This window comes from Lepidochelys kempii, chromosome 1 (genome assembly GCF_965140265.1).
Source record: "Lepidochelys kempii isolate rLepKem1 chromosome 1, rLepKem1.hap2, whole genome shotgun sequence".
Classification (NCBI taxonomy): Eukaryota; Metazoa; Chordata; order Testudines; family Cheloniidae; genus Lepidochelys; species Lepidochelys kempii.
In genome coordinates this window covers 207,617,193-207,638,546 of record NC_133256.1, presented here as the reverse complement: position 1 = coordinate 207,638,546, position 21,354 = coordinate 207,617,193, and the positions used below count along the sequence as shown (strand labels likewise).

General features: G+C 45.9%; 1 protein-coding gene across 8 annotated transcripts; it reads left to right on the top strand.

Annotated features, from left to right (window-relative positions):
- The first annotated feature begins 9,158 nt into the window (after window positions 1–9,158).
- ZNF697 (zinc finger protein 697) lies at window positions 9,159–19,023 on the top strand. 8 transcript variants are annotated; one of them, XM_073310524.1, is made up of 4 exons: window positions 9,672–9,889; window positions 12,639–13,209; window positions 16,915–17,080; window positions 17,518–19,023. In XM_073310524.1, the coding sequence occupies exons 3-4, from the start codon at window positions 17,002–17,004 to the stop codon at window positions 18,360–18,362; spliced, it is 924 nt and encodes a 307-aa protein (XP_073166625.1). In that variant the 5' UTR covers window positions 9,672–9,889; window positions 12,639–13,209; window positions 16,915–17,001; the 3' UTR covers window positions 18,363–19,023. The 8 variants fall into 8 exon arrangements, with proteins under 8 accessions (XP_073166600.1, XP_073166643.1, XP_073166653.1 ...); XM_073310514.1 differs by having other exon boundaries at window positions 12,639–13,741; XM_073310542.1 differs by lacking the exons at window positions 9,672–9,889; window positions 12,639–13,209 and adding an exon at window positions 9,174–9,361.
- Window positions 19,024–21,354: the final 2,331 nt, after the last annotated feature.

Below are 21,354 nucleotides of genomic sequence, written 5' to 3'. Positions count from 1 at the left end.
GTGGTTTGTTTTTTGTTTTTTCATTTGAGATATACATATAGTCGGAGCCTCTAGTATGGTGGTTTTTATAAAATTTCTGTGCAGTTTGCAGGCATTTCACTCTTGTAATTATTCCTTTTAATTTCATTTAATGAGATGCCTCATTTTTCTGTAGTTCCCCTTTTTGAAGTTAAATGCTGCTGTGGTTGGTTTCTTTGGCATTTGCCCCCTATAAGGATGTTACATTTAATAATATATGATTGCTATTACTAAGCAGTTCAGCTATATTCACCTCTTGAACCATCCTGTGCATCACTTAGGACTACATCAAGAATTGCCTCTTCCCTTGTGAGTTCCGGGACTAGCTGTTCCAAGAAGCTGTCTTAATGATATCTAGAAATTTTATCTCTGCATCCTCTCTTGAGGTAACATGTTTTCAGTCAATATGGGGATAGTTGAAATCCCCCATTATTATTGGGTTTTCTGGTTTTGTAACCTCTCTAATCTCCCTGAGCATTTTACAATCACCGTCACCATTCTGGTCAGGTGACTGGTTGTATATTCCTACTGCTATATTCTTATTATTCAAGAATGGAATTTCTATTCATAGAGATTCTATGGTACTGTTTGTTTCATTTAAGACTTTTACTATATTTAATTCTATGCTTTCTTTCAAATATAGTGCTACCCCCTCACCCCTTCTCTCGCCCCACCCGCCCCCAGTGCACTGTCATTCCTTCATTGTATCCGGAATTACCATGTGCCATAGATTATCCTCATTCCACCAAATTTTTGTGATGCCTATTATGTCAATATCCTTATTTAATACCAGGCACTCAAGTTCATCCATCTTAGTATTTAGGCTTCTAGTGTTTGTATACAAGAATTATAATCATTAATGCTCTGGATGATGGGATGGATTGCACCCTCAGCAAGTTTGCAGATGACACTAAACTGGGGGTAGAGGTAGATATGCTGGAGGATAAGGGTAGGGATAGGGTCCAGAGTGACCTAGACAAATTGGAGGATTGGGCCAAAAGAAATCTGATAAGGTTCAGCAAGGACAAGTGCAGAGTCCTGCACTTAGGATGGAAGAATCCCATGCACTGCTACAGGCTGGGGACCGACTGGCTAAGTGGCAGTTCTGCAGAAAAGGACCTGGGGATTACAGTGGACGAGAAGCTGGATATAAGTCAACAACAGTGTGCCCTTGTTGTCAAGAAGGCTAATGGCATATTGGGCTGCATTGCGAGGAGATCGAGGGAAGTGATTATTCCCCTCTATTTAGCACTGGTGAGGCCATATCTGGAGTACTGTTTTGGCACACCAGTTTTGGGCACCCCCTCCCACCTCACCGAAAGGATGTGGACAAATTGGAGAGTCCAGTGGAGAGCAACAAAAATGATTAGAAGGCTGGGGCACATGACTTATGAGGACAGGCTGAGAGAACTGGGCTTATTTAGTCTGAAGAAAAGAAGAGTGAGGGAGGGATTTGATAGCCGCCTTCAACTACCTAAAGGGGGGTTCCAAAGAGGATGGAGCTAGGCCATTCTCAGTGGTGGCAGATGGCAGAACAAGAAGCAATGGTCTCAAGTTGCAGTGGGGGAGGTCTGGGTTGGATATTAAGAAAAACTATTTCAGTAGGAGAGTGGTGAAGCGCTGGAATGGGTTACCTAGGGAGGTGGTGGAATCTCCATCCTTAGAGGTTTTTAAGGTCAGGCTTGACAAAGCCCTGGCTGGGATGATTTAGTTGGGGTTGGTTCCACTTTGAGCAGGGGGTTAGACAAGATGATCTCCTGAAGTCTCTTCCAACCCTAATCTTCTATGATTCTACGATTCTAAAATTTGTCAGTATTTAGTCATCTGCCTTCATGTGATGTATTTGAATTGAACAGTTTTTTGTTTGATGGTTTTTCTTCAGTTTCTACCTGTAATGTATTAATGTCTATCCTCTCCTCTTGACTAGGATATAGAATATCCTCTTTAATAAATCCTTCTCTAAGGGAGGGCCTTGGGTCTATTACCAGTTCTGCCTAAAGTGACCTTGTGTAAACTCTTTTATCTGTGAAATGGATAAATGATAGCTATTCCACAGCAGTTACAGTATGAGACTTTGCCTTGTAATAAGGGTTGTGAAGGGTAGAGAAATATTGACAGGAGTCAGTAGGAGAGCTCCAGATTTGCAGTTTATTGCAAACCTCTCTGCCATCTTGCCCTCGCACCTCTCTCCCATATCCACCCCCCCCCCCCAGGTTGTAAGGTGATGTTCCTCTGCATTTCTGATTTTGCTTGCCTATTGCTCACAGCCTTTCACTTCACAAGACTGCCTGCAGGTGCAGCCAAAAATGTGTTACTCATAATCAAACTGCAAATACTCCCAACACAGAAACATAACAATAAGAACGGTAGAACAGGCTTTAAAGATAAAACTCTCTAAAAAGCAGGTGAGGGGAATCCAGTGATGAAAGTGCCACCCTGTAGTAAACAGACCTTCAGACTGATGAGCCAGCAGGCCTAGCTCTAATTAATGCAAGAAGGTTCCTCAAGTACCAATCCTGCCAAATCCCTGACCACCAACTGCTTCCTCCTCAAGCAAAGACTGCTATTGAAGGATGCCTTGCAGGATCTGACCTATATTCTGCTGCTGAATTTTTTCCCCTGGGCTAGTAACTGCTGAGGGAAAATGCTGAAATGAGGCAAAAGTTATGCACGGACACCACCCAATAGTCACTTCTCTAAATCCCTTCCAGAACGGATGGACAAATAGGCTGATATTTTCATTTGGGGATCCAATCCTTCGTCAAATCTCAACCTGCTTTAAATATCAGCCTCTCGCTATCCCCACAAGCCTTGCCCACAGTACCTTTATCCCAAACAGCCTAGGTGCCAATTCACAGGAGCACAGTGTAGGACATAACTGCATATACTTGTGCCATACTATTTTCAAACGCTCTAGGTGCAAGCCCAGCTACACTGACAAATCAGGAGACCTGGGCACTACATCTCAGTGCATATTGCAAAAGCTGGTCCTGGCCCTGCCATAGTCCCTCTTTGTTTTCTCACATTTCCCTGTGTCCTCTCCCACACCAGCCATTTGTCTCCCTCTATCGTGCCTCTGGGTCCTTTTTTCTCTCACGTTTTTCTGTCCTCCAGGGTCCCTCTAAGCCTTCTTGTCTCTTATATCTCACTGGGCCCCCCATTTGCCCTGACTTACCCCCACTATGGTCTTGTTTCTCATTTCTCCCCTATGTCTCACACAGTAAGGGACAGGTGCTCTCTGGACAGAGAAAGGTAGATAGGTACGTGAGTGGCTGTTTCTTGCCTTCTGAGGTTCTTGCTAACTCTGGTGACCTCTGCAAAATGGGACATTTGGCAGGTTTGTAAAGCTCAGGCTACTGTTGTGGGGATGAAACTTTTCAAAAGTGGATTTCTCATGTTCCTTAACATAGGGTAGGTCAGGTCAAGACAGCTAACAAAACACCAAGAGGCAGGGTGTGCTTGTGGGGAGAAACACATGAGGGCCATTGAGAAACAGTGTGAAAGCTTCAAAGAGTTTACAACAAAAATTTGGGCTTTTGTACCACTAAAAAACAGGCACACGTGGAACTGGCACTTTTAAAGCATTGTCAAAGGAGTATGTAACTGGGGTGCAAGTGAGTTGTGTCAGGGGAGAGCCTAGCCAGAAAAATGTACCCCTTAAGGAATTTTCAAACTACTGCATCCTGGCCCAAGTGGTTGAAGGGCTGAAATTAGGTGTGGTGATTGACTCTCATTTGACAATTGCTCTAAATGGCCTCATTAACACCCACTTATCCCCCAGGTGTGAAGAGAAGAGGCAGCAAACTTGCACTCACTTTCACTTTGCTTTTAAGTGAAGGATTATTCATAGGCAACAAGTTGCCCATTAAACAAGGATATGATAAGAGTGAGACTCAGAGCCTGCAGAGTCGATTGACACTAGGCCCAGCTCATAAGACAGCTAATGGTGTCCAACACCATCAGGTGGTCCAGAGACATCTACACGGAAACATCACAGGACACCGCCAGTACCACGTCGAGTAACCAAGAACACTGACTAGGGAAATAACCCACTTCCTTCCCTGACAAACTGAGAGACGCACCGCACCCATGTACTTATTCTCTACACCAATACTGACTTGGACTCTTAATACATTCCATGGGTGGTGTACCCGAGCCCATTTATCCACTGATGCTTTAAAAACTCCCACACCCCAATCTGGATCTATGCTGGTTATGTGATACGTATGTACCTCGTGAACCTTAAAAAGAAAAGGAGTACTTGTGGCACCTTAGAGACTAACAAATCTATTTGAGCATAAGCTTTCGTGAGCTACAGCTCACTTCATCGGAGCTACAGCTCACTTCATCGGATGCATCGGAGCTGTAGCTCACGAAAGCTTATGCTCAAATAAATTTGTTAGTCTCTAAGGTGCCACAAGTACTCCTTTTCTTTTTGAGGATACAGAATAACACGGCGGCTACTCTGAAACTCATGAACCTTGTAACTGATACTTGCAATCCCCCATAACCCAAGCCCGACCCCAGATGTACAGTACCTTCCCTCTTAATTTGTGTTAATTTGATTTTAAACAATACCTTTAATACATTTTTTATATCTGTATGTATGCAAATAGTTAATAATAGATACAATGGCACTAGTGATATGCAGTCCAGTTTCTGGATTGTGTGGAACTGACACTTGGACACTGCAGATGGTTTCCTCTGGCTGCTCTTTATATGCAGGCCTGAATAAAATAGTTTTTACTGCTTTAATTCTGTATTGTGGCTGACCAGAGGCACTGCAGGCCAGATTCACAAGGGTACTTAGCCGGGTAACTGCCTCCTTAGGACTGTAAGTCTCTATTTGGATCCCCCTGATATCCTCCAAGCCACTACTCAGTACTGCTTAACCCTGTAGGTGCCTACATTTCCGTTGGTAGACATACACAAAGTCACCTAAGTCCTGATGCTGCCCCACAGCTAGCAAGCTATTCTGAGCCCTAATTCATGCCTAAGCCTCAGTTGAGATGATCCCCCTCCTGGCTCCCCTGTGGGGTTTGATCTGGTAGGTATGCTCAGAACATACTTATCCGATCAGGCCTCATACATAAGACAGCAGAGGGTGAGTGTGCATGTGTGTACAGAACACCCAGTAGACCAGTGATTAGGGCACTCACTCACCTGGGATGTGGGAGATCCAGATTCAAAGAAGGTAAAAGAAAAGGGAGATGGTATCAGTCCATAAATGTGCTGCTATCGCCCTCTGGAAACTGGCCATCACAGATGGTTCTAGATCTCTAGCGATCACTTATTGTCAAGTTGGGCATGTTTGGCCTGCTACTGGTAACACATAATCCAGTGCGCCCTGCTGCGAGTTGGGTTCTCAGCCACTAAACCAGGAATGCCACTATTGATTGGTGGGGTGTATGCCAGATACCCAGTGGAATGAAAAATAATATCCACAAAGGAGAAATTCCACCTGGCACTGCTGCCATAATAGAGTCTCAAACTAAATGTATACGCCAAGTTAAAAAAAATCTAAAGGATAAAAAAAATGCCACGATGGCTAAACAGCTCAGTAAAAGAGGTGGTTAGAGGCAAAAAGGCATCCTTTAAAATTTGGAAGTTAAATAGTAGCGAGGAAAATAGAAAGGAGCATAAACCCTGACAAATCAAGTGTAAAAGTATAATTAGGCAAGCCAAAAAAGAATTTGAAGAGCAACTAAGCAAAAGACACAAAAGCTAATAGCTTTTTTTTTTTAAGAACATCAAAAGCTGGAGGCCTGACGAACAGTCAGTGGTCTCACTGGACAATGAAAGTAATGAAGGTGCACTCAAGGAAGACAAGGCTATTTTGGAGAAGCTTAATGAATTCTTTGCACGAATCTTCAATGCAGAGGATATGCTGGAGACTCCCACAACCAAACCATTATTTTTTTTATGTGAAAAATCTGAGGAACTGCCCCAGACCAAGGTGTCAATAAAGGAGGTTTTTGAACAAATTTAACTGCAGTAAGATACCCAGATCAGATGTTTCCTTCAGAACTCAAATATGAAATTGCAGAACTACTCACTTTAGTATGTAACCTACCACTTTAACTACCTTACAGCCATTTGTTAAAGAGGCTGATTAACGTAACACCTGATTTAGTCAAAAAGCATCCAACTTGCAGTAGGTTGTACTGGATTATGTTTTACCAGTAGCAGATTTTTTAAAAGACTCCAGAGATGATCCTGACAATCACAGGCCTAACTTCAGTAGTACCAGGCAAATTGGTTGAAACTATAGTAAATGACAGAATTAACAGAATTATTAGATATATAAACAGGATACACTGGAGAGGAGTCAACACAGCTTTTATAAACAGAAATCATGCCTCCGCAATCTATTAGAACTCTTTGAGGGAGTCATCAAATTTGTGAACAAGAGCAATCCAGTGGATATAGTGTACTTGGACTTTCCAGAAAGCCTTTGACAAGGTCCCTCACCAGAGGCTCTTAAGCAAAGTAAGCAGCAATGGAATAAAAGGGAAGGTCATCTCATGAATTCGTTAAAAGATCGGAAATAAAGGGTAAGCATAAATTGTCAATTTTCACAATGGAGAGAAGTAAATAGAAGAGTCTACCAAGGATCTGTACTGGGACCTGTGCTGTTCAACATATTCAAAAATGATCTGGAAAAATGGGGGACTAGTGAGGTGCAAAAATTGCAGGCACTACAAAATTACTCAAGATTGTTAAATCCAAACTCTGTGAAGAGTTACAAACTGGGTGATTCAGTGACAAAATGGCTGATAAAATCAAATGTCAAGTTCTACATAATAAAGACTGTAAAAATATACGCCTATACTCCTATATGCTCAAAATGATGGGGTCCAAATGAACTCTTAACACTCAGTAAAGAGATCTTGGAGTCATCATGGATAGTTCCCCTGAAAACATCTGCTCTATGTGAAACAGTAGACAAAAAAGGAAAAGGAGATAGTAGGATAGAAAATATCACTATGCCGCTATATAAATCCATGGTATGACCACACTTTGAATAATGTGTGCAGTTTTGGTTCCCCCCGCCCCCGCCCCCATCTCAAAAATGATATACTGGAACTAGAAAAGGTGCAGAGTAACAAAAATGATTAGGGGACATGGAACAGCTTCCATATGGGGAGGGATTAAAAAGACTGAGACTGTTAAGCCTGGAAAAGAGATGACTGAGATGGAATGATAGAGGTCTGTAAAATCATGAATAGTATCAAGAAAGTGAATAGGGAAGTGTTATTTACCCCATCAAATAACACAAGAACTAGAAGGCACCTGATGAAATTAATAAGCAGCTTGTTGAGAACAGATAAAAGAAGTACTTCATCACACAGCACACAGTCAACCTGTAGAACTCGTTGTCGGGGGATGTTGTGAAGGCCAAAAGTATAACTGGGTTCAGAGAAGAATTAGGTAAGTTCCTGAAGGATAGGTCCATCAATGGCTATTAGCAAAGATGGTCAGGGACACAATCCCCTGCTCTGGGTGTCCCTAAACCTCCAAATGGCAGAAGCTGGGGCTGGACAACAAGGACAGGATCACTCTAAATTGCTCTGTTCTGTTCATTCTGTCTGAAGCATCTGGCGTAGGCCACTGTCGGAAGACAGGATACGGGGCTAGCTGGACCAGTGGTCTGACTCACGATGGCTGTTCTAATGCCTTGCAGCTGGCTCTTAATCCCCTGTGGAGAAAGTGTTAGGTGATTGGCACTGCAGTTCAGTTCTTGCCCTGCTGCATCTCTTCCAGCTGTCCTGGCTTTCAAACGCCTTAGGCTTCCAAGCCTTTGGGCTTGGTCAGTACTGCTATGAGGGGGACTTTTGTCTTGCCTCATTTTTTTTTCTGCCTAGGTGTACAATCTGATGGTTCGGGTATGATGATCTCCCTCTTCACTTGGGGTTGGCACACACTATTTTTCCCCAGGACCCTTGCCTCATTCAGTGAACAGGATGGATTATGCTCACTGAATGGGGAGCTAATTAGAAGTATCTTATCTTCACAATTCAGTGTTGCCCCATATCTTTTTATTGCATATCATTTAAACCCTGCACTGAATACAGAATTATCAATTTCCTTATGGGATTTTCTATGATACTCATCACTGTAATATCTCAGTACCTCACAAATATTAATGAATTTATCTTTACAAGACCCCTGTGAGATAATATGGTATTACTAACTCCATTTTACAGATGATTAATGGAGGCACAGAGAAATTAGGGCTTAAAACGGTCAACTGTCCACTAATTTTGGGTGCCTACTTTTAAGATGTCTAGGGCCTGACTTTTCAGAGACTTTATATATACTGAAAGACTCACTGGGCCAGAGAGAGAGTACAAGGCCCAGACAATAGGAATGACTCTAGACTGGTTGTTAGAGCACCCACCTGGGAGACTCTGGGTCCAGTCCCCCTGCTCCAATGACTCTTGAATTATTTTTATACTGATTGCTCAGGGTACTGAGGCCACTGGATCTGTATATGCATGGATCTATGACCACACATCCAAACTGACCTTCTGTGCAGGACCCTCACAGACCACAGTGGAGATAAGTTGTGCTGCATGCCGGTGTTGCACAGACTCCCCACCCCTGCCTGTTTGTCCTGCCAGCCCCCACTGCAGCCTAAGTGGTAAGGAGAACCAGCCTATTAAGTTCAATACAGCTCCATACCTATGTAAAGATAGTTACTCATATCAGTGTTTGCAGGATCAAGGCCCCTCCAAAAGATTTACAGAGAAAAAGGAGGGGGAAGGCACAATGTTTTAAAAACATTAAGGTACCCATGCCTACTTTCCCCTTTATTTGATTTTCCATCCTGGGCGAAAGGCATAACTCTCGCAGGGGACATCTGCAGAGAGGCAAATTACACAGAGCTCGCTCTATTTGTTGGTTGTTGTTCTTAGTCTTTGCCAACTGTTATTATTATTTCGTCCCTCGCCTAATTTTCTTGGCTGCTCTTAACCCTTGCTGATTTTCTTAACGCTGGTTTTTTAAAGGCTTGTGACCACCGCCGGATTGCGCTTCTCTAACATTTGGGGTTTGGGCTTTTTGACTAGCGGCAACTTTCTTTCCACGGCCCTGATCCTTCCAACGCTGCCCCACAGGCTTAACCCTTATAGGCGCCAGATGTTTTTATGGATTTCCAACCTCAGCTCCGCGGAGAGGCAGCTGGAGCACTGGGGCCTCTCGTGTTTCTAACCCCGGCCTGAAGGAAACCCCACAACGTTGGCAGCCCCTGTTCGTTGCAAAGCACATCACTGAGGGGAGACTCTGCGAGCCGCCAGCAGCCCTGCCAGGCCTCCCCGGTTCCGGGCGCTGCCTGGGGCAGGTTTGTGAGGGGCTGGGGGGGGGGGGGAGGAGCGGGCGGGGGGGGGGGCTCTGAAGCGGGCGCGGGGCAGCCCCGCACGGCTCAGCCGGGAAGCCCCCCAGCCCTGCGGTGCGCGGGGACTGACGGCCACAGCCGACGTGGCTGAGGAGAGGGGGGGAGGGGGCGCCGCTGCCCGGCCGAGCGCAGGGCAACCGTCGGGCGGCGCGGGCCGCAGCCCTCTGTCCGGCCGCGCGCGCGGGGAGGCGGCGCGGCGCGCGAGCCCGGCAGGTAGGGGCGGGGCGGCCGCACGCGCGGGGCCGAGAGGGGGGGAGGGGGGCACGGTCGAGCTCGCCCCCGCCCGCAAGGGGCGGAGGCGCGGGGGCTGCCCGCAGGGGGCGCGCCTGGCAGCGCCCCCTCCCCCGCCCCAGGCCTGCAGGAAGCAGCCGCAGCCGCGGCCCCCGAGCGAAGGCGGCGGCAGCGTGACGTGTCCGCGGCGTCTGCGCCCAGCCGCGCCGCGCCGCGCCGCGATGGAGCCGCCCGGCCCGGGGGGTGAGCGGCGCGGGCGGCCGGGGCGCGGGGGAGGCAGGAATCGGCCCGGCCCGGTGCAGGCGCTGGGCGAGCCGCGGACTGGGCGCAGCCGGCCGAGGGGGCGTGGCCCGGGGGCAGGGAGCGGCCGCCGGCGGGCCGGAGTCAGGGGAGGTGTGGCACAGCCGGGGGGTGCGGGTGGCTGGGCAAGCAAGCCCCGTGTTTCCCTTGCAGCCCGTCCTATAGCCTCCCCGTCCTCCCGTTAGGCCCGGGGCCGCCGTGCATGTGCCGTTGTTCACACACGTAGTAAGACACGTACAGACTGCAAGGCCAGAGGGGCGTAAGGGACTGGCATCCCCGGGTCTGGAGTCTGACTCCTGCGCAGGGAGGCCACGGGACCTCGTCACCCGCAACCCTGCGATAGACCCCCAAGCTCTGGCTGAGTTACTGAAGTCCTCAAACCACGATTAAAAAACTTCCAAGTTCCAGAGAATTCATCGTTTACATTAGTTTAAACCCGCAAGTGACCCAAGCCCCATGCGGCAGAGAAAGGCGAACCCCCGCCGCCCCCAGGGTCTCTGCCAATCTGACCCGCAGGAAAATTCCTTCCTCACCTGACATAGGGCGATCACTTAGACCCCGAGCATGTGGGCAAGACCTGCCAGGCAGATACCAGGGAAAGAATTCTCTGGAGTAACTTAGAGCTCCCGCCATCAAGTGTCCCTAAGAGACAGTCACTACCCCAGTCCTTCTGATCTAAAAAGACAAGACATAGGCAAAGAAGCCAAAATGACAGGCAGAGCCATCCTGAGGGTATGACAAATCAGGGCGACCACCCTGGGCCCTGCACTTTGGGGAGCCCCACACTTCGTGAGGAAGCGGGCGGGGTGTGTGTGCAGAGGAGACCCCCTACCAACCTCCTCCTGCCCCCAATGCCTTTTGTCTGCCAGCGGGCCCCATGGATCAGCAGCTTCCCCTCCCTCCCAGTGCCTACCACCGATCAGCTGTTTCACTGCATTGGAGGTGCTGCAGGGGAGGGGGGGAGAGGTGGGGCAGGGGTGGCGCCTTGTGGGAAGGAGTGGAGTGGGGGCAGGGCCTGGGCAGAGCCAGGGGGAGCACCCCACTGGCAGATAGAAACTTGGCACCTATGTCCTGGGCCCTGCACAGCCCCTAGGGACAGCTCTGGTACCGGGTCATACAGCAGGAGAGTGACTGAGAAAGGCATGGAAAGCAGAGCTCTCCCATGTCAACCGGATGCCTATCGAAGCTCCATCTCTTAGTGAGCAATGCATCTTGGCCCCGGATTGGGACCGAGTGTTGCATGCTGCTTTGTACGGACCCCACTTCTAATAAATGCAATAGGGGCCACAGATTGAGGGTAATATTTTAAGAGGGGATGGATTCGCAAATTCTGAGCATGAGATGAACTATCTGTGTTTGGGATAGAAAACTCATGGGTTCAAGTAGCACTGAAAGGGAAATCCCAGGGTCACTTGCCCTGACCAGTAGTGCTCTCTGGCTTGCTTTTATGCTGCTGGACTTGTACATAGAGCCAGTGAGCGACCCAGCCTCCCATGGTGCCTTTCTCAGGACTTTTCCTTGGACCTGGCAAGATTGGTGGGCATTCCAGGCCACACAGTGGGTGCTTACTGATGGTGGGTGACTGCAGAGACCATATTAGTTACTGGAATTAAATTGGTGTTAACAAAAACAATGTTGAGATGAGACAATGGTCTCATCCAGATGAGACAATGGTCCTTTGGGCCCCTTTTAAGCATTTTGACTCTTAAAAATAATAAACCCTTCCCCATGTTCAGATTTCAGTCTCCTGTGATGCCTACCAGTTTTCCAGTCATCAATAAAGTCTTCCACAGTAAACCTGAATTTCTAATGTTAAAAAACAAAAAGAACCCCCTCATGCATGGTGTGTGTGTTTTGTTTTTTTAAAAAAACCTCTGAGGCTGTCTTTATCCATCATAAAGAAGGAAAAAGAGCTAATCTTCTTTCCCTTACTGGTCCCCTGTAATGCATGTTAAGTGCTTTGTTGGAAGGTGCGATACAGAGTAAGTGCAAGCAGCGTACAACTCTCAACTATCAACCCTAACTCCCCACAGACCCTTTTTTCCTCCATCACTGATAATTTGGTAACTGCAACCTGCAGAGGGGAGCGGGCAGACCCACTCGTGACATGGGGCACCAAATCAGGTCCGATTCACTCTCTGTAGAAAACAGTTCCTACCACCCTTCTCTGAGACCCAGAAAAGTACAACAACCTAGGTCTGATTCTCTACTTCCTCAAACCTTGTATAGTTATGTACACTTGTGCAAAAGTCGCTGTAAAATGCTACCAAATCAGAATGGTATCATTTTACTCCCCCGTGCTTTGCACTGATGTAGAGACAGGGCAGAGGAGAGTCTAGTCCCTCTAATTTAAGGCCCAAGCTCTTTCTCTTCCCCATGTCTCTGTCAGTCACCCTTTCGAACATATTGATGAGAGGAGAACCACACTCTCCTTCCTTGTGCTAGGGTTTGGTAGCCTGAATCTTTCCTCCTATTTTCACCTTTAAAATCCCCCCTATCCCCCTGGCGATATATAGCAGATCCGTCACTCCTCTTTAAATGGATTACAGCTTGTTCTCCCCATGTTAGCAACAAGAAGAAAGTCAAGGAAAGTGTGGGCCCCTTACTGAATGATGGAGGCAATCTAGTGAGAGAGGATGTGGAAAAAGCTAATGTACTCAATGCTTTTTTTGCCTCTGTCTTCACAAACAAGGTCAACTCCCAGACTACTGCACTGGGCAGCACAGCATGGGGAGGAGGTGACCAGCCCTCTGTGAAGAAAGAAGTGGTTCGGGACTGTTTAGAAAAGCTGGACGAGCACAAGTCCATGGGCTGGATGCGCTGCATCCGAAAGTGCTCAAGGAGTTGGCAGATGTGCTTACAGAGCCCTTGTCCATTATCTTTGAAAACTCATGGTGATCTGGGGAAGTCCCGGATGACTGGAAAAAGGCTAATGTAGTGCCCATCTTTAAAAAAGGGAAGAAGGAGGATCCGGGGAACTACAGGCCAGTCAGCCTCACCTCAGTCCCTGGAAAAATCATGGAGCAGGTCCTCAAGGAATCAATTCTGAAGCACTTAGAGGAGAGGAACAGTCAGCATGGATTCACCAAGGGCAAGTCATGCCTGACTAATCTAATTGCCTTCTATGATGAGATAACTGGCTCTGTGGATGAGGGGAAAGCGGTGGACATGTTCCTTGACTTAAGCAAAGCTTTTGACACGGTCTCCCACAGTATTCTTGCCAGCAAGTTAAAGAAGTATGGGCTGGATGAATGGACGATAAGGTGGATAGAAAGCTGGCTAGATTGTCGGGCTCAACGGGTAGTGATCAATGGCTCCATGTTTAGTTGGCAGCCAGTATCAAGTGGGGTGCCCCAAGGGTCGGTCCTGGGGCCGGTTTTGTTCAATATCTTCATAAATGATCTGGAGGATGGTGTGGATTGCACCCTCAGCAAGTTTGCAGATGACACTAAACTGGGAGGAGAGGTAGATACGCTGGAGGGTAAGGATAGGATACAGAGGGCCCTAGACAAATTAGAGGATTGGGCCAAAAGAAATCTGATGAGGTTCAACAATGACAAGTGCAGAGTCCTGCACTTAGGACAGAAGAACCCCATGCACCGCTACAGACTAGGGACCGAATGGCTCGGCAGCAGTTCTGCAGAAAAGGACCTAGGGGTTACAGTGGACGAGAAGCTGGATATGAGTCAACAATGTGCCCTTGTTGCCAAGAAGGCCAGTGGCATTTTGGGATGTATACGTAGGGACATTGCCAGCAGATCGAGGGACGTGATCGTTCCCCTCTATTCAACATTGGTGAGGCCTCATCTGGAGTACTGTGTCCATTTTTGGGCCCAACACTACAAGAAGGATGTGAAAAAATTGGAAAATGTCCAGCAGAGGGCAACAAAAATTATTAGAGGACTGGAACACATGACTTATGAGGAGAGGCTGAGGGAAGAGAAGAATGAGGGGGGATTTGATAGGTGCTTTCAACTACCTTTCAACTACCTGAAAGGGGTTCCAAAGAGGATGGATCTAGACTGTTCTCAGTGGTAGCTGATGACAGAACAAGGAGTAATGGTCTCAAGTTGCAGTGGAGGAGGTTTAGCTTGGATATTAGGAAAAACTTTTTCACTTGGAGGGTGGTGAAACACTGGAATGCGTTACCTAGGGAGGTGGTGGAATCTCCTTCCTTAGATATTTTAAAGGTCAGGCTTGACAAAGCCCTGGCTGGGATGATTTAGTTGGGGATTGGTCCTGCTTTGAGCAGGGGGTTGGACTAGATGACCTCCTGAGGTCCCTTCCAACCCTGATATTCTATGATTCTATGATTTGCCAGACCAAACCACGGGGACCTTCTGGCTGCCTCAGTTTAGTGCCCGTTGTACTGCCTGGCTGGCCCAGTCTGGTAGATTACATGGCAATTATGCTGTGGGGCCAGGAGGGAGACAGTAAATTTTTGTCTTCTCTATTTTTGGTTTCCATTTATTTCCCCTTCCTTAGACTGGCTCTCAAATATTTATATACAGTGGTTGGTATTAAAAATGGAGTCCTATGTTTTATTTAGTTATACGGATTTGCTATAATTAACCTCTCCCTTTCAAAAGTACTCCACTGACTGAAATTATTATTAGTACCCAGATACCTTGATGATGGATCTGTTATAAATATTTACTAGATAGATTAATAGATTTTTAGGGCCCAAAGGACCATTGTCTCATCTGGGTTCCCTGCATTACACAGATCATACAATTTCATCTAATGATTCCTGCATCAAGCCTGTAACTTGTGGCTGAGCTATAGCATGTCTTTTAGAAATGGATAGTCTTGATTTAAAGGCGTCAAGTGTGAGAGAGTTAGCAAGTGCTTTTTGAGATTTGTCAGCCAGTTTTAATCTGTTCAATGTTACATTGATTGTGTAAAATGCTGACTTTTTAATCAGACTATTGTGCAGTAATAAGTCAAACGCCTGCCAGAGATCTAAGTATGTTATGTCAACACAGTTATCTTTGTCATCTAAACTTGTAATCCCTGCAAAAAACAATATCTGGTTTGTTTGGCAATGTACATATTCAGTATTCCAAAATGTAGTAAGTCAAGAAGCTCCTTGGCCAATGTTTTTAAAACTCTGCAATGCAAATTATCTGGTCTTGTAGATTTTTAAATATTTAATGTTAGGAGATGGTGTTTAATGTCCTCATTGGTCATTGTTGGAATAGAAAGTGTTTCATTATCAGTGTAAGCTGTAAGTGTGTCAACCTGGTTCTTTCCAAATACAAAACAGAAAAAATATTTATTGAACACTCCAATCTTTTCTGCCTCCTTGACAGTTTGACCATATCCATCTAGCAACCCTATACCGATCCTAGGATTTTGGGGCTAGGTTCACAGAGGTTCTTAGGTGTTGCAATGCCTAACTCAGGTGCTCTGCTGCCTCATGGAATTCTCGGCCCCGACTTAGGCTGCAGGCTCCCTATACGATGCAAGTGGAGAGTTAGGCACCAAAGAAGAGGATTCTCAGATGCCAGCAAACTGAACAGGAGTGAAATGCCTAGATTCTCAAAGGTGTCAAAGTCCTGTTGATTTGGGTCTTAGTCATATGGCTGATGGGCTGGAGAGAGGCACCTCCCTCTGCTTAGGATTCTCAGCCAGGAACCCTCCCCCACAGTTAGGCTCCTAAGCCAGGTCATTCCTTTCTCTAATACCCAGAGAGTGAGACACACACGCTGACACTCCCACCTATTGTGGGACTTAAACCCAGGCCTCTTATGTCCTAGGTGAGTGCCCTAACCACCAGGCTATGAGGTATTCTGAGGTGGATCTCTCTCCATCTATTTTACTGGAGCTGTTCCACTTTGTAGAAGTAAATATTAATGGGGACAGGGAGAAAGCAACTCCACTGCCCAGTAACTGTTCAGGTCCTGCCAACTTGTGCAAATGTATTGTGAGTAATGAATGGGATTGTGACTGAAGTCTCTGTTTAGAATCCATTGATAAAGAACCCAAATGAAGTTGGGGTCCCGTTGTTCTAGGCGCTGTATACTAATAAGAGGCAGTCTCTGCCTCAGAGAGCTTATAGTCTAGCGGTGCTATATTCTCTACTAGTGCAGCTCTCCTCCCAGTAGAAGGATTGGGTGATTTTAATATCGAGGGGAAGTGCTTTGCAGCCAACACTCAGGGTGGCCAGTTCATGTGAAATTTCTATGACTTTTATAACTTTACTTCGTCTTAGCAGCCACTTGCAAACTTGCTAGCAGCTGTCTTTCAGCTCAGTATTTCTGACTATGGCCACCAGAGGCCACTGCTGGGAACCAAGCAGGTGGCTTTGGAGCGCAGGTTCCTCCATGAAGCACCCTGGCTCCCTGAAGAGCTTCTGCCCTGCTCCTTGCTTTGTGAGCAGTGAGGGAGGTGCCAGCTGGCCGGGCAGAAGCAGCAGCTTCCTTGCAGTTTAATGTAATGCCAGGGAGGGTGGGATGGAAAAGTGAAAGCATTGGGGATGTATAGGGATAAAGGAGAGTGACCTTTACCTCCCTCCACCTGCACGAGAGGTGCTCTGTGCTGACCTCACCTACCCTCTGCTGCAGAACTGTGAGGGACAGGGGCCTTAGGAGGAACGGGACAGGGGAGAAGAGGCCAGCACCCAGATCAAGGTGTATACAGCAAGTAGTTAGGGAGAGCGCCCCAGGGGATTCTTAAGGTGAGCACAGGAGGATGCTGGGGAGAGTGTCCGTCCTGTCTGTCAGGAGGAAGAGGAGGGTATTTTACACACACACACACACACACACACAGAGGGTGGTCTTCCTGTTCTGAAATATAAAATCAGAAGACAGACTGAAAATTAAATATGACATCCCTACTTCGTCACAGTGCCCTGAGGGTTCAGTCATAATCGGGAATGCTTGATGGGGGACGTGTAATGATTTTTAAGTTAGTTTCATGAGTTTTTGTTTTTGTTCTTGTTGTGCCCCCTTGGGGGTTGTTAATAGGAAATACTTGATGGCGATGTAACCAGGTGTGATACTGACTCTTTTAATGGCCATGAGCAGGGTCCCTAAGCCTGCCATCATCTCTGGATGGAACGAGAGGAAGAGCTGTGTGCTCCAATTCTCCAGGAGTCAGAGGAAAGGGAGATCCTCTTTGGGGCCTCCACAGGTGAGGAATAAGTTACGCCAATTCAGAAATTGCTGGAAATTCAACCTTTTGTTTCATTTAAAACCGTTCCCGTACTGTTTCTTCTTCTCTGCTTTGGGATTACAGCCAGCAGTTATTTCTGGCAAGCCTCACTTATGGTTTTCCATCAGTCCTCACTGACTTCTGGCCAGAGTTCTGTTTCTCTCTCCCCCCAACCCAACTTTTCTCTGAATGTTCATTTGAGTTTTTGAAGCAAAATTGCCATCTCCATATTGGGAAATGGTTGTTTTTCCTTTCTTTCTTTCTTTCTTTTTTTTTTTTTTTGTGGGATGGGGGTTGGGATTTTCCGTCTCACATCCAGTCTTACATTTTATTTAGTTGACTCATACTTTGTGCAATTCTCCTTTCTTAGATTTCTTTTCAACCAAACACTCATGTCTGGCTTCTATTTATTCAAGGATTGAATGAGCATGAGGAGAAGAACCCCCAGGAAGATGGTCCTGAGAATCTGGAACAGTATGGTACAATATCAGAGGGGTGTGAAGAGAATGTTTTCCAGAGCCCTGATGAGGAGGGGGCCTATGAGGGCCAGTACATGTCAGAAACACATCAGGGAGACCTTCCTGGTAAGATACTGGGTAACTCTGTTCATCCAGAAAGAGATTTGGAAGCTCTTCAAGGTATCATCATCCACCAGAGAATTCCTATAGAGGAGAGACCCTATGTATATACTGAATGTGGGGAGGGCTTCAGTCAGAGCTCGAACCTTACACAGCATGAAATAACACAGACAGGAGAGAAACCACATAAATGTACTGAATGTAACAAAAGTTTCAGTTGGCGCTCAGACCTAATTAAACACCAGAGAATCCACACAGGCGAGAAACCGTACATATGTAGTGAATGTGGGGAAAACTTTAGTGTAAGCTCTCACCTTTTCACTCACAAGAGAACCCACACAGGAGAGAGACCTTTCCATTGTAACGAATGTGGGAAAAGCTTCAGCCGGAACTCTCACCTTATTAACCACCAAAGAATCCACACTGGAGAAAAGCCCTTTGAATGTGCTCAGTGTGGGAAGAGCTTCAGTGATTTCTCAACACTTACCCAGCACCAGAGAACCCACACGGGTGAGAAACCCTACGTATGTGTTGAATGCGGGAAAAGCTTCATCCAGAGCTCACACCTCGTTAGGCACCGGAGAATCCACACAGGAGAGAAACCCTACAAATGTGCTGAGTGTGGGAAAAGCTTTCGTTACAAGAGTCACCTTGCACAGCACCATAAACTCCACATGGAGTAGAAAGCACAGCCATGAGAGCCCCTGTCCTGCACACAGAAACTCATGCATAAATTATTATATGGTGTGATGACATCAAGAAGGAACTACAAAGGGAGTGGGCACATTCTTAGTGCAGGTAGATTGTTCTAGGATGGATGGGGGGCTCTGAGTATTGGGAATGAGTTTGATGTTGATAGGAATCAATCATTTGGGGATCGGGGGGAACAAGGAGAGAGAGGCAGCTGGGGGAGTTGATCATTTGGGGTTCAGAGGGCTGGGAAGTGGGAGGAATTAGGGCACTGAGGGAATTTGGTGCTAAGGAACATTGTTTGGAGTACAGCAAAATAGAGGGTCAAGAGGGGAAATATATATCTCATTGTCTTACTAAGAAGTCAAAAATGATAAATTAGGCTCTGAGACAGATACCTGGCTCATAAGATGTCAGAGCCAAAATCCTGGGAAATGCCTCACTTACTGAAGTGAGGAAGACAAAGTGCCCTCTGTTCTCTCTGGCAATGTCTCCAGCAATTGTTTCCTCATTTTAGATAATATTTATTTGTAGCTGCTATTTTAGGAGCTCAGTTAAATCTGGGCAAAAACGTCCCAGTTTTCTGTACATGTTATAATATCTAGTTTTCTGTTGCGTTGTGTCTCCCCCTCTGAAATAAAACTTTTTTTAAAAAAATACCCTATGTTCTCCCATCTTCTCTCCCATTGTCCTGTTTCTAGGGTAGAATGGCCCTGTATAGCTTACAGTCAGCTTTACTGAAGAGAAACAAAGCAGTCTTGTTAGGGCCTGTCTAGACTAGAAGAATTAACTGGTGTTAGCAAACACCCTTGCTAAGCACACCTCATCTTCCAAGTCTAGACTGGGCTTTCATGACCATTGATCAAAAATGATTTGTCTAGTACACAATGAGAACTGTGTCCATCCCTGAAGTTAGTTGAGTGAACCAGGGCTGAATGTATCTTGTAGCTGCTCTGGAATTTTACTGTCAGGAGCCTCACACTTCAGTTTGCCTCTGGCTTACCCTGATCACGGCTCCATACCATGTTGTCCAAAGATTATGTTTGCTTACTCTAATGTTAGGAGGAGAGCCTTGTCCCCTGCCTGCAGATGGTGCTTGTGCCATTTGTATGCAGTCACATTTCAAGTCAATACACTGCCTATCGGTTTATAGGGCATTCAGCTGCAATATTATCAACCATAATAGTGCCTCCACAGGTCAGGTAAACTGCAAAAGGTTTGTTAAAAACTAAGGGCAGGTTTATAAGGTCCCTAAAAAGAATTTTAGGGAGGTATGCAAAATCAAATGGCATGAAAAACACCCTTTATTTGGGCACAAATTCTTGATAGGAAGCTGTTCATGGATACTCAAAGTTCCCACAGCAACCACAAGGGAGAAGCACTCAGCCTTCTTCCCCCCCCAGCCTTGCCCTTGTATAATCATTTGCACCTATGCAAAATGAGTGTGACCCACTGTCACTGGTGTGAGTGAGTGGAGAATTCTGATTTGGTAGCATTTAGTCTTTGAACTCACTTTGAGCAAGTGTAAGTAACACAAGGAGTAGAATAGTGGAGAATCAGGCCCTCATTGCTTCCTGTGTCAACCAAAATAACTGCACATTGTTCTGGGGCTAAGCAGCAGCATGTTTTAAAAACCTGTTTAGCTGTCTCTCTCTTGCTGGCACTGTGTGGACAGGGCATTGCTTGGTTTCTAAAATGATTTCACAAAATTAAACCCACACCACAACAAAAAACATTTAAAGGCCATTTCCCAATCAGTTTGTGTTGTAGACAAGACCTCTGCGTCTGACACTTTCATTTTGCCAAACCTCCAATTCCTTTGCCTGTTGTTAGCAGTTTATTTCACAGAACTGATACAACCAAAAACAAAACCAGAAACATTTGTCTCTTTGGAGACACTAATTACTTAAAGTGCCCTTAATTTGGAGCCTGATCAGTTGAGCATATGTTTCTCATTGAAGGCATATTATAGATATTGAGCACCTATCAGGATTGGGCTATTTGAGCCCTGCCTAGAGAAGGATAAAATGTGTATTTTTAAAACACGTTAGTGAAAACATTTTAAAATACCTTTTGTAAAACACTAGAGTAGACAGGATATGTTGCATTTTGGCATCTATTAGCTGGTCAAGGTGAACCCTATGTGGGACCTGACAATTCCAGATTTTAGTTGCACATCTGTTCCTTAATGCATTTGTAATTCTCTTTTCCTGAGATGGGAGATGTGATGGCTTTAACCCAACATTGGTTTTATATAGTGATTATTAACGTACAGTACAGCCTATGGGAAACATTCTCTGTTTCCTTCAGGATGAGAAAGCTATGGGCTAATAGTCATTTTTTACAGAAACAGTTTGAGTGGGTCTCTAGCACTTTTATTCCTGCTGGTCCAATGTGCAAGGGGAATGGGGAAGAATTTTATATATATAAATGTCACACCCATTGACTTTAGAGTTGTGGATACTTGGTCCCTGTGAAAATCAGCTTCCCATTCTTTTAACTGCTGAGCACCTGACAGATGCCTCCAGCTACCTGAGACTGAAAACAGTGCTTGAATGAATACCTAGTTAGCTGGAGGCATCTGCAACTGTTCACCAGTTACAGATGTGGGGACAGATTAAGTGGCAACGCTAAAGTCAATGGGTGATTGTTTTTTCACTTCAGTGTATCTTGCAAAGAGCCAAAGAATGATTAAAGAATTAGAAAGCATGCCTTATAGTGATAGACTCAAGGAACCCAGTCTATTTAGTTTAAGAAAGAGAAGGTTAAGGGATGATTTGATCACAGTCTATAAGGACCTATATGGGAAACTATGGCAAACAAACATTTAGTAATGGGCTCTTCAGTCTAGCAGAGACTGATCCAATGGCTGCAGGTTGAAGTTTGACAAATTCCAACTGGAAATAAGGGGTACCTGTTTAACAGTGAGCTTAATTACCTGTTGGAACAATTTACTAAAGGTCGTGGTGGAGTCTCCATCACTGA